Source organism: Labeo rohita, chromosome 22 (genome assembly GCF_022985175.1).
Source record: "Labeo rohita strain BAU-BD-2019 chromosome 22, IGBB_LRoh.1.0, whole genome shotgun sequence".
In the NCBI taxonomy this organism is placed as follows: Eukaryota; Metazoa; Chordata; class Actinopteri; order Cypriniformes; family Cyprinidae; genus Labeo; species Labeo rohita.
Window position 1 is genome coordinate 28,370,117 of NC_066890.1, and position 14,064 is coordinate 28,384,180.

Sequence of the window (14,064 nt, forward strand, 5' to 3'; positions counted from 1 at the left end):
AATAAAACAATAAAAATGACAAAATGACAGACAGAGCAAAATGAAACAGAATCAAAGAAAATAAAGCAGTACAAGAAAATAAAAAATAAAACAAAAATCAAGGAAACTGATTCAGCTCAGCAATTTAGAAATAAAACAAAAACAAAAACAGCTGAGGTGCGTATTAAAATCACAATATATATATATATATATATATATATATATATATATATATATATATATAAATGAAATTGTGAGTTATAAAAGTTAGAAAACACTAAAATAAAAAGTAAAAAATATTCTAAAATAAACAAAAAGAAAATAATCAAAGTGGAAAACAAACAAACAAACAGAGCAAACCATAGATGGTATAATCTGAAAATAGAATAAAAATAAAATAAAAATCAAGGAAATTGATTCAGCTCACAAAACAAAACAAAAACAGGTGAGGTGTGTAATAAAATCTAAATCTAAATAATTAAAAATTATACAAATAAAATAAAATAATATTGTGATAATAATATTATTACAATTCTAAAATAAACAAAAAGAAAATAACAAAAATCAAAAACAACGAACGGAGCAAAACAAAATCATAGAGGGTATAATCTGAAAATTAAATACTAATGAAAATAATAAAATAATGAATTCAAATAAAACAAAAAAATAAAAATCAAGGAAATTGATTCAGCTCAGCAAAGCAAAAATCCAAAACAAAAACAGCTGAGGTGTGTAATAAAATCTAAATAAAAAAATATACAAATAAAATAAAGTTGTGAGTTATGAAAGTTGGAAAATTCTAAAATAAAAAGTTAGAAAATTCTAAAATAAAGCACATAGAGCAAATCAAAACTAAATCATAGAGGGTATAGTAATGAAATATGAAATAATAATGAAAATAATAAAATACTGAATAATAATAAAATAATCAAGGCAATTAATTCAGCTCAACAAAGCAAAAATCAAAAACAAAAAAACAAAAACAGGTGGGGTGTGTAATAAAATCTAAATAATAAAAATTAAATAAACTAAAATTGCGAGTTATAAAAATTAGAAAATTCTAAAATAAAAAGTAAAAAAAAAAAAAAAATAAAATAAGCAAAAAGAGAATAATAAAAAACAAACAAACAGCAAAACAAATCAAAATCATAGAGGGTATAATTTGAAAATGAAATAATAATGAATAAAAATAAAATAAAAACAGGTGAGGCGTGTAATGAAATCTAAATCTAAATAATACAAAAATATAAAAATTAAATTAAATTGAGAGTTATTAAAATTTAAAAAAAAATTCTCAAATAAACAAAGAAAATAATAAAAATGAAAAACTAAGGAAATTAATTCAGCTCAGGAAAGCAAAAATCAAAAACAAAACAAAAAAACTGGCAAGGTGTGTAATAAAAATCTAAATCTAAATAATAAAAAAATATCTAAACATCAATAACATCATTTTGTGGGGTGTAGGAAGGGATACTTGTGTACAACAAAGAAACTACTAAAATGTTGTGCTTAAAACGGATCTAGCTAATGCAATCCAAACAAAAAACACTTTACCTTGTGACTTGTGTCCTAGTGTTGAAGTCCAAAGATCTCATCGATTTCAGAACCTCAATGCAGCCCATGTACTGCAAAAAGAAAAAAAAAAAAAAAATGAGAACGCAAAATGACACACATTACATTCATTAAACTTAATTAGTTCTAATTTCCCAGACGTCATCCTTGCTTCATGGAAATATGTATCTAATTCCAGTTGGCAAGAGCCGGAGTCCATGATTTAGTTGCTACAAACAAAAGCAACAATTGTTTGTCTTTCTCTCACACACAAGGATGGCTTAAACACATTCATGGCAGCAGGGTGCATCCAGCGTTGCATATGCGCCTTTAGCGTAACGGCGCATAATTATAGATAAATACTCAACGTATAATTTCAGCAAGACAGCTTGTTCTCAGCAGTTCTGAAAAAGACGGCATAATAGCCGTGCTGGGCAAGGTAATTACAGCGAAGTGTGAGGAGATTGACGGCAATAACCGCATCATGGCTGATGGGGGTGGACTGGGTAAGAGGTATTACTGCAGTCTGGCCCTCTGGGATGTGGAAAGTGCTCTGACGAAGGTGTAGGGGAATATCCATTCGGCAGTTAGTCACTAATGCGTTCAAAAGGGTCGCAGGAACATCGCAATAGATGCCCACCCCCATACTGACACTGCAACATATGTCTGAATAACGATGTTTGTTGTAACGGATGCTTACGGAGGGTAATCCCAGATCAGTTTTGTTGTCTTGGGGTTGGTAAAGGATCGCAATCATAGACCCAAATCATAGATCATGTGGCCTACAGTTGAGTCAAAGCGGTTGCCCTCGTTATTACAGATAGAAACTTAAGCTTAAACTTAAGAGATGACAATGCTGTCATCATTTACTCACCTCATGCTGTTCCAAACTTGAAAGACTTTCTGGAACACAAAAGACATTTTTGACAACATTGTCTCTTCTGTGGAACATAAGTGGAACTCAATGGACTTCCACTTATGTTCCACAGAAGAGACAAAGTCATAGAGGTTTGCAACGACATGAAGGTGAGTAAACTCATTTTGAACACTAAGACTCTTGCTGTTTTCATCTTTAACCAATATAAGAGTGCTTAGGGGAAGTCCCAAGAACTGATTTTGACCCTGAAACTGTTCTGTATGAATATAGATGAGTCCCTGTAACAATATATTCACGTTTTCTGCACTCGTTCCTTTTGTCATAAAGGGACAGCGCACCCAAAAAATAAAAATTCCCTTCTTTCCGGACCCTTACGTTGTTCAAAACCTTTCTTCTTTCTTCACTGGAACACACACACGAAAAGATATTTTGATGAACTATATATATACATATACGTACAACAGTTCTTTCTAGTCTTCGAATCTGATTGGCTGAGAGGAGTGTGATATTCTAGCGATAACAGCACTTTAACCGTTTCACCATTTGTATCACTCCACTTGTGGTATTTCTCACAGCGAGTGTTGTGGTGGACACCCAAATCCAGTATAATTTATAAATAATACTGGTTTTGTATCACGGAATGAACGTTTTTAGGTAAAAATGTACTTGTTTATACTTTAAATATGCAGTTTGTTATTAAAGACAACGTGTATTTGAAAATCTGCTTCAATGTTTTCAGAGATGTGAGCTCCAGGGCGTCAGCAGCCGTTCAGTGCTCATGAATCTGCCTAAGAGCAGCCTTACCTCAGCTAGTTCTTTTGAAATTTGCCGCTGGCTCTGATGTCTCTATAGTGGTTAAACATGAGATATAATTTGTTTTATGTAAATCTAACGGACAGTCTTGGGTCTCAATCTATTATTTGTTACAGAGCAAACTGTTTTCGAATTAGTAACGGAGGCTCGGCATAGCTGTTAAAACGTCAAACTGAGATTTTAATCCGTGGTGAAAGGAACTAGTTTTAAACAAAAGATGTTTTTTAAAGACACACCATTGTTGTTTGTCATATATTTACTCACTTGTGCCGTCAAACTGTTGTATAAACACAATATCACACTCGTAGACGTGAGTTATGGCTGTATATCAGCACGCTGTCCCGATACACAGCCATATCTCACGTCTACGAGTGTGATATTGCGCATTTATACAACAGTTCTTTCTGGTCCTCGAATCTGATTGGCTGAGAGGAGTGTGATATTCTAGTGATAACAGCACTCCAACTGTTTCACCGTTTGTATCACTCATCTTGTGGTATTTCTCACTTTCGGACACCCAAATCCACTGTCATTTTATAAATAATACTGTTTTTGTGTCACAGAATGTTGTTTTAAAAGTTTTTATGGCAAGAATGTACTTGTTTATAGTTAAAATATGCAGTTTGTCCATAAAGATAACATCTGTTTGAAAATTTGCTTTGGAGATGTGAGCTCCAGGGCGTCAGTGGCCGTTCAGTGCTCATGAACCCACCGAGAGCAGCCTCACTTCGTCCAGATCTTCTGGAATTTACTGCTGGCTCTAATGTCTCTATAGGGTTTAAAGATGAGATATAATTTGTTTTGGGTAAATCTAACAGACAGTCTTTGGTCTAATTAATCTTTTGGCTGAGGGCAAAATCTTATCACGTTATATTTTATGTGAATTTAATACTGTATGAACGCTGCCTTTTGTGCTTTTGACTGAATTGCCTAGCAATTTTTATAATGGCTGTTGTTGTTTATAAAATATTATTATAAAATTAATTTTCTTTACATAAATAATAGTAGTATTTAATAATAGTATTTCGTATAGGGAAATGGCATGTACGTTCGTGATGGTGATTTTAGTTACATTGTTCCGCCATTAGATGGTGACTCAGTTTTACGAGTCAGTAAAGACTTTTATGTTAAAAAAGACTGAAATGCTGTTGTAAACAAGGAAGTTATTTTTACCTTCAACAACAGCTTGTAAGATGTAGCCAACAAATGTACTGAGCAGCGCTGTTATCGGAAATAACCCTTAACACATAAAAAGTTAGTACTACAAAGATATTGCTTTACCACCGCAGACATTCAAACTAATGTTTTATTGTGAATATGAGACTGAGCTCTTCTACATAATACAGTGAGCTTTTAATACAGTAATATAATAAGCTTTCAATAAAGCAACTGAACGTTCTTTCATTGCTTGTTTTAAAGTGACATTTTCAAATTAGTAACGGAGACTGGGGCTCAGCTGTTAAACTGTCAAACTTAGATTTAAATCCATGGCAGAAGGAAATTGTTCTGCACAAAAGAGGGCTTTTAAAAACACTCCTTTGTTGTTTCTTATGTATTTACTCACTTGTGCCGTCAAAACTGTTGTATAAATGCAATATCACACTCGTAGATGTGAGATATGGCTGTATATCAGCATGGCTGTGATTTGGATGCACGCCAAGTGCTGTAGGTAATCACAGCGTGAGATATTGCTAATATATACCAAGTTCTGTCATGAAATTCTACATGGCGCAGGCTAATGAGTTGTTAATGCAAACTGATGATATTCACTGTGTTAAACTACTTGCCACAAGTTGATCGGTTCATGTTGTTTACGCAGCCAATGAGCTTACTGCTGTACATTTAAAAGGCTGTTTCACTATTGCATTTTGCAGCATGTTTTCAGAGTTCCTCTCTGCCCTCCACCTCCCCAGCTCCACCTGTATAGATCTGCTACGAGTTATAAGTATATATGCTATTTGTGCAGCAGCAGTATGACTTAAAAACTCACAGCACCATATTCCATACTACAAATATTTAACATCTGTAGATGGTCTAAAGCAAAAGAGTTGTAAAAATTCAGAAAATCGTTTAGAGCTTATAATTATACTTAAAAAAAAATATAACATATTACAAATGAATGACTTAATCAGCATATATAAAATTATTTAACTTAAAAGTGTCATGTTTGTGATTTTTAAAATTCATGTAACCTATAGCTTCTAACTTTTAAATCAAAACATACTCATGATTTTATGACATCAATTACTGCTTTGTTTAATCAGAAACACAGTCTAAATATTATTTGTGTATTTTGCTCTCATTTTATTAGAAGTAGGCCAACAGCACCCCCTACGGAATTAAAACTCCCTACCGAATGGGCATTAGGATTTGGAGGAGGCTGCTGCGCGTACTATTACAAAACAGTGAATCTAATTATCATTCAGGCAAAACTTTGCTTTAAGAATGAGCCACATTGCTGACGATATTTGCATTTAAAGTCATTATTTGCCAATTCTGATATCAGTCCGATAATATTGTGCATCAAATACCACAAGCAGAGTCATACAAAGTGAAATGGTCAGAGCTGTTATCACTAGAATATCACACTCCTCTCAGCCATGTATGTATGTTTAAGTACTAAAACATCTTCAAAATGCCTTCTTTTGTGTTCCACAGATGAAAGAAAGTCACACTGGTTTGGAAGGTGAGAAAATAGGGGAATTTTAGTTTCTTTTCATTTCTGGATGTACCGTCCCTTTAAGATTTTTTTTTTTTTTACAGCGTATATCTTGACACCAGCACATTTCTTTCCACTGCAGACATCTTAACTAAATTAGTCGGCAGTGGGAAGAGTTCAATTAGTGTGATTAGGCTTCTTCCTTTTTTTGTTATATCGAAACTCTCCTGCTTCCTCTTCTTCTCAAAGACCTCATTGTGGCTTAAAATGTGATGTAATAAATTAATGCTCTCCTTTGAGCAAAAAAAAAAAAACCCACCATCATACACTGTCCACAGCTACAATGCATGTGACATCACTGAATGATGTTTATCAATGGCTCTCTCACTATGAAGACAATGTATTAACACTTATTTCTAAGAAAGGGGAGGCACAGGAAATGTTCGCACTGGAGGAAATGACCAGTGAGGTTTATAATTTATGAGAGATGAAACGTACAAAACCTGTGGGGGTAGCTTTTAAAAGTTTGTGTTCCTCTGTTCTTGGAAAGTTTGTCATCTAGGAATCACACGAATTAGCGTAGGCTTGAAGCAACTACTTATATACCCATGTAAATGCAGATTGGTATTTTGAATGCTTTTGCATATCTAGCCACTAGCATTATGTCGCAACAGTAGGTCGAACAATAGGCCTGATCTAAAATCTTGTTTATTTGTGGTGTACCAACATGCCACAGTGTTATTTGGCTAACAGCCCCCCTTCATGCCTGTTTCCACTGCAACACATGTGATACAAATGACTGTGATTAAATGTAATTGAATAAACGAATGAATGGTGCCTGTGTAATGCAATTAAGGAGTGTGCGCAGGCCCAGTCTGGGCTGCTGGAGAAAGGCCGTGTGGTTACAACACACGGCGGGGTGGATGAGAGTGCAGGGGTGGAGGGGTGAGAAACTGGGTTGAGAGAGGATCGCTGTTATTGACGTCAAATAGTCTGCCAACATTTGTAACCCTTGATTCACCAAGATGCAGCCCAGAGCTAAAGATATTGGCTTGAATCCACAACTGCAAGAGTAGCTGTGGCCTTTTGTCACAACAAAGAATCAAGCACATTGAGAGTAAGTTTTCATACCTTGAAAAGGTCATATTGATCATTCTGCCGTTATGTTAGCATGCTGTGCTAACTTTAATTGCAATTTCATTATTACTCCTAAGCGAAAACACATGCAAATAAGAATCTGTATTGGTCCCAAAAGGGAACATTCAGAATTGCACAAATCTTCGAATAAAATTTTTTTATGAGCAACCATCAAGAACCCTTCACCTCCTTTCAATTCTAGTTTAGTTGTTTACATCTGCAGTTTGTTTACCCACCTCTCTGACGCAGTCACTGTGCCACACAAAGCAATATATCTGGATTAAATTATATATTCCTCCTTTCTCCTCGAGCAGTTGCACCCTGACCTAACCAATACACTGCAGAGAATAGAGCCCCATTGTTTTCCTATCATAAGCAGTTTTGCCTAAACTCTGCTTCTGAAAGGACAAGATGTTGCAGTTGTTTATAAGCTGCAAGGGGAGTCGCATCGCTCTCTGCTTCTTCAGAGCTGCAGTGAATGTAAATGAATGACTAGCGATAATACCTCAGAGTTGCCTACTGATACCGCTGCAGACCTGCAAAACAACATTAGGCGGAACACATGGTCAGATTTAGAGATGATAAGAAGGGGACTCACCCTGACGATGTACGAAGCCCCCGTGCTGCTGATCTTCTTGTCTGGGTGCAACCACCCCTGCGAGGGCTTGTTGATGAAGCTGCCCTTTTGGGTGAAGTTATCCCCCAGCCACATTCCCTCCACCCTGGTCCTCCGGTTCATCCCGGTCCTGAAGCTCCCCGGACTCCCCTCGGCGGACTCTCTCGGACTGGCCCTCTGCCTCCTGGCGGCCTGTAGGGAACATGGGCCCACACAAACAGGGTCACAGGAGTTGAAAACAGCTGCGAGACTGGCCACAGGACCACTGGCGGCAGCCACCCCCCCAGAAGCCGAAGCGGGAGAACTATCGGTCGGAGGCACCCTGCCGGAATCCTTGCTGGAACTGGAGCTGGAGCTGCTGTTGGACGGGCTACGGCTGAGCAACGAGTTGGAGAACTTCCACTGGGGCATTTTAGGAATGAGCATGCAGAAGGTGGTGGTGCCGTCCTGCTCGCCGTCCAGCCCGGGCGAGTCAGCCAGCACCTGGGCCGAAGGCGGAGGAAGGGCAGCAGTCTCCAGGGGCGGCAGCTCCAAGCCAGGCGTGGACGAGGAGGCCACCGGGGTGGCCACCACCTTCCCGCTCATGGCCAGGCTCTGCATCAGGTCGTCGGAGGAGGTCACAGAGTCGTTCCGGAAGCGGCCATACTTTGGCTTAAGTAGCATGCCCGGAGGAGCGGTCCAGAGCGGAGAGGACAGTGGGGGGAAGAGGGAGGGGAAGGGGGGATGGCTAGGGAAGGGAAAAGGAAAGATGCAGTGGGAGCAAAGGAGAAATCCGCAAGGTTCTGCGCGGACTGTGTCTAGCCCTGCGTCCTCTCCGTCTCTCTCTCTCTGCTTTCTGACAGTTGCTCTGTCCCTTACTGTGGCTTGCTCAATCCCTCCCTCTCTTCTTCATTCCCTCTCTCTCTCTCAGCTCAGCTTCCCCCACTCTCTTGGTGATGTCATAGTGTTATGGTCTGTCTATTAGCCCTACCCAACCCAGCTGCGTTCAGGCAACATTAGCTAATGCACATCTGCCTGAGTAACTCCTTACAGCATCTTGCACTTATTAACCTACAGCCACTGTGATACGTATAGCCATTCAGTCGTGCAGCTGTGTGTTATGTTTCGAATGCTACCATACTTTCTCCTATCCCAGCTTTCGAAATTCAAAAAAATCAAAACATTACTATTTTTTAGAATTCTGACAAGATGAAAATATTGGTGTGACTTTGGGCAAGACCAGTAGTGCATAAATTACATATGTGACCCTGGACCACAAACCAGTCATAAGGGTCAATTTTTTAAAATTTGAGATGCATACATCATCTGAAAGCTGAATACATAAGCTTTCTGTTGATGTATGGTTTGTTCTGAGGGTGCAAAAAAATCTAAATATTGAAAAAAAGGCCTTTAAAGTTGTTTTTACCCTGATAGCGCAGGTACATCTCGAAGACGTCTATTTGACATCTGCATTTACATCTGCAAGACGTATTTTTTTTAGATTGTTTGCTCATCTGCAATACGTCTATAGGACGTTTCCCATCAGATGTCAAATAAACGTCTATTAGACGTCTTTAAGATGTTTATGATTTAGAATGTATGTAAAATTGACATCTTACAGACATCTGTCAGATGTTTGTACACAGCAGATGCTTTCCAGAAGTGACCTTTAACAGACATCTTGCAGACCTACATGTGCAATCTGGGTAGCAATGCATATTACTAATCGAAAATTAAGTTTTGATATGTTTACGGTAGGAAATTTACAAAATATCTTCATGGAACATGATTTTTACTTAATATCCTAATGGTTTTTGTCATAATAGAAAAAACGATCATTTTGACCCATACAATGTATTGTTGCCTTATGTTACAAACATACACACGTACGTCTGCAAGATGTCTGTTAAATATCTCTTGATCTGGAAAGAATCTGCTGTGTACAAACATCTAGCAGACGTCTGTAAGATGTCAATTTTACATACATACTGATAGGAAATGTCCTATAGACGTATTGCAGATAAGCAAACAATCTAAAAAAATACATCTTGCAGACATAAATACAGACGTCTCCGAGATGTGCCTGTGCTATCAGAGTTATGACTGGTTTTGTGGTCCAAGGTCACATATTTCACTGTTTATTCCATTGGACGAAGGTTTGGCTTGTTAGTGTAGCTCTAATATTCCCTGCTGATGAATGTTGTAACTACACTGACTGACTACATTTTTCGAAATATCCTCTTTTGTGTTCCACAGAAGAAACAATGACATGAGGGGAGTAAGTGATAACTGAATATTAATTTCAGGGCAAACTCTCTTTTAAAAAAACATGATTTTTAAATGATTTGCTGCATTTCATGTCACAGATCAGGATTTACACTAGTGGGATTAATGGGAACATTAAAGGATAGTTCTGACGTCAATGATCAATTCAAGCAAAAAGACCTACTGTATAATATCTCAAGATGGTAGCTTGATACACCGTGTACATATGAGTCCTCAAGATGTCAAAGCATCATTTTACACCAGTTAATACAGAATAAATGAAGTTTTTAAATACCTCACAACAGCATTATTGGCTTTTTCATATTCCTCCAGTATGGATATAAAACAACTGTTGAGACTCGCTGGCCTCTCTCTCGCTGCCGAAGTCAAGGAAACATCTGAGCTGTCACATTTACAGGACTTGCGCAAGACGCGGTGCCTGTTTGACAAATAGTCTCTTCCTTTTGCTCTGACGTCACTTTTTCGCAACTGCCCAAAAAGTAAATGCAAAGACTCCACAAGGCCAAATAAACAGGAAGCACTAAAATACTCTATATTCCGTTAGCGTTGCCTATGTGTACAGGCTATTTTAGTGGAAACCTCAGTTTTGTGGTGTTGACAAAGCCTCACGCTTGCTTCATGACTCACAAGTGCCCTTTTTTTTCAAGTGTTGCATTTTCCTAAATCAACAGCTCTTGGGTGATCTCTCAGAGGTGTTGTGCAGAGATTTTGTCGTTTTTCCATTTGTAGCTGGGGTAATTTTGGCTTCAAGAATGGGGTCACCATGCCCATTTGCAATTAGTCAAAGTGCACGTGCAGGGTCACAGTCCGGATCAATATCTTTGTTACGAACAAAGCCACAGAGCATTAAAGCGAAAAGAATCAGGAAAAGAGAAAATACGATTACTTCACTCATTTACGGTCTGGTTCTCCTCCGGGAGCCATAAATGCTCAGTTCTGGAGCACTCTGACCCTTTCTTCATTTTTCACTGTTTTACATAAGATGCACCTGAATAATCTAACCTAATCTAATCTTAGATTAATACTTTAATTTAATTTAATAATAATTAATTAATTTAATAATAATTTAATAATACTTTAATTTAGTATATATATATATATATATATTTAGCAAAGATGCTTTAAATTAATTTGAAATTAATATAAAAACATTTATAATGTTACAAAAAATTATATTTCAGATAAATGCTTCTATTTATCAAAGAAACCTGATTCTGCTCAGCTGTTTTCAACATAATAGTACTACTACTACTACTACTACTACTACTCATAATAATAATAAATGTTTTTGAGCAGAAAATCAGAGTATTATAATGATTTCTGAAGGATCATGTGACTGAAGTAACAATTCAGCTTTGAAATAACAAAAAATAAATTACATTTTAAAATATATTCAAACAGAAATCAGTTATTTAAAATGGTAAAAATATTTCAAAATTGTACTGTTTTTGCTGTACTTTACATCAAATAAATGCAGATAATAAAAAAAAAAATTTAAAAAAATAAAAAAAAATAAAAATCTTACGGTTCAAAAACTTTTGACCGGTAGTATATATATATATATATATTGCATATATTCCACCAGAGAAAATAAAACCTAAGATTTTACATATTTTGTTAAAAAGTGTGCATACCCTCAGATCGTGCATATCCGTTTTAAGCATTCAGAGCACTGAAATTGAAAAAAATATTTTTTTTTTTGGATATAATTTTTAGATTTTTTCTTACATTTTAAATTGTATAATTTATATATATATATATGTATGTATATATATATATATATATATATATATATATATATATAAGCATGCATGAAAAAAACAGGGTTTGAAAACTTATGAGCGCAATTGTACACAATTGTGGTACTATACACATTTTATTGATTTTTTTAATCAATAAAATTATTTTTTTTAAGTTTTTTTTTACTTTGAGACAAATATATTAATAGATTATGACATTATCATTAGGCTAACTGCATTTATTAACATAAAAAATAAAATGAAATGTTTACAGCTATGCGACTTTGCAAGAATATGTGTGTTAGTTCATGAAAATACTGGAAAAGCAAAACATCTAATAATAATAATATAAAAATCTGCATATTTACTACATTATTTTGTTCCAAAGTGGAAAATTAAGTAGTACTATTTAATCTGATAAACAATATTTTTACTCGAACAGGCCTGTGTAAAAGTCACATGTACATAAATAGATCAATAGCACCCAACAGGTGACATTTACTGCGAGTTCATTATCTGCTGTAGCATATTATCATGACATTAAACATCAAATTGTGGTCAACGTGGGTGTAGGTGCTATATTAATATTAGCTTTCTTAAAAACACCACTAAATAAAAATACATCTTAGACATGTTACACACATACCACATCCTTGTATAAAGCATTTGTAGCATTGCATCATAAAATACTATTAGAGTTTACACTAAATATAGTCATGTGGAGATTGAAGATTAAAAATATAGATAGAGAAAGAGGAAAGCATATCAAAACTCACCAAATCTAGTGCTGTCTGCTGCAGGTTGCAATGCCAGCCTACATCAACCCACAAAAAACATGCAAACGTATTTATCTTTATGTAGAGGAAGGGTAAAAGCACATAAGAGTCGGCAGATGTGAAGTCTGAGCCCAAAGAGTGAGAGAAACCACTCGAACCACACCAGGAACACACCATCACATACACACACCTCCTGCAATGACATGCCCAATCACGTTACTGGTTTTCTGGTCTAATGCACACAAATGTCAATATTTGCGAAGTTGCTTAAACACTGTGTAAATTTAAGCATCTTCAAAGATGAAAATGATGATAGTTGATGCTGATACGAGTTGCTGAAAGATGGCACTTGAATGCCATTTAGCATGTTTCTGAGTACAAAAAGTATATTGTAATTCTAACTGTTATTTGTTGTAGCATTAAACATGCACAAACACATTCCTCATTTAAATTCAGAGCTTGAACAAAAGTTATTACACGCTGCTTGTGAAACGGAAACTGTGTAATTGATTAACAAAAGAGTCATTGAAGTTAACCTTTGGTTAAAGTTCTAGCAAACCTGATTCGTTTTTTAAACAACAATAGAGTACCACATAAAAAAAGAAATGAAGCAGAAACAAATCAGTGGAGGAAATGTGTTGAGAGAAACTGTGACAATCACTAGACACAACCCTAACCCTAACAACATGACGCTTAAAACCACTACGCATAACACTGCACCTAAACATCACATAAACTGATGACTACAACATTAAAAGATACAATACAGACAGTAAAGAAGCTTTCTGATGCCTTCCTCGCTCTTCTTGAATTTGTACTGCAACAATATGTGCTTGTTAAAAAGGTCACAGGAACACTGTGGTCAAATCAGCAGCCATGACATTAAATGTTATACCATTTGAAAACAAAGACAACAAGAAACCTCTGCCACCTCAAACAACTCAATCTGAAATGTGGCCATTTTTATATTTTCAATCATTCTAAAACAGAACTTACCCTCTCACGACTTTACAGTCTTTAGTTTCACAAACAGGAACTTTTTGATTTTGTGAAATCTAAAGCACTTCTTACATACAAAAGTTGCTTAACTCATCCTTTCAGCATTTTGGTCGCCTTTTCTAGCTTGATGACCTTTTAATCGAGTTGCACGTGAATTTCTTGTCAGCGTTTTGCTATTTGTAAACAGTATCTTGTGAATATCTTGTCACATCATCACTTTGTAGTATCTTTGCACACATCGCGTGAAGTTATCAGCTTCGGTGGCTTCATACGCTTGTGAGAGAGAGTTAATAAGCATTTTATACTCACATTTGCCTGAATATGACATTTAAGTCACGGCTATACTCGAAATAGTGTGAAATCTAATGTTTATTTCAGTGAAATGCTGTATCGTTAGAACTTATTGACTGTGGTGGCTTTAAATGCTTACGACAGAGTTAGTTACACAAAGTTAAGAAGCATTTATAATTACACTTGACTGATATGAACAGATATATGTCATATCTGTTAATATCAGTCAAGTGTAATTATAAATCATGTCTATACTCAAAATAGCGTGTATTGTAATGTTTATTTCCCCTCAGAGTTTAATTGGAAACATACTATTTTTATGAACTGAGGGAAATAACTTTTTTTTTTTTTCACAGAATTAT

General features: G+C 35.9%; 1 protein-coding gene across 6 annotated transcripts in view; it reads right to left on the reverse strand.

Moving 5' to 3' along the window:
- Positions 1–14,064, reverse strand: part of shc2 (SHC (Src homology 2 domain containing) transforming protein 2) — a 31,410-nt gene that overhangs the window by 15,706 nt on the left and 1,640 nt on the right. The window contains exons 1-4 of one of the 6 annotated variants that reach the window (XM_051094180.1): positions 13,409–13,732; positions 12,413–12,605; positions 7,615–7,824; positions 1,534–1,604 (exon numbers count right to left, since the gene is read on the reverse strand). In XM_051094180.1, coding sequence (XP_050950137.1) covers positions 1,534–1,604; positions 7,615–7,824; positions 12,413–12,589 — 458 coding nt within the window. In that variant the 5' untranslated portion in view covers positions 12,590–12,605; positions 13,409–13,732. Of the gene's footprint in view, positions 1–1,533; positions 1,605–7,614; positions 9,178–10,171; positions 10,899–12,412; positions 13,359–13,408; positions 13,733–14,064 lie in introns of those variants that run through there. The other 5 variants (XM_051094184.1, XM_051094182.1, XM_051094181.1 and 2 more) reach the window with 5 other exon arrangements.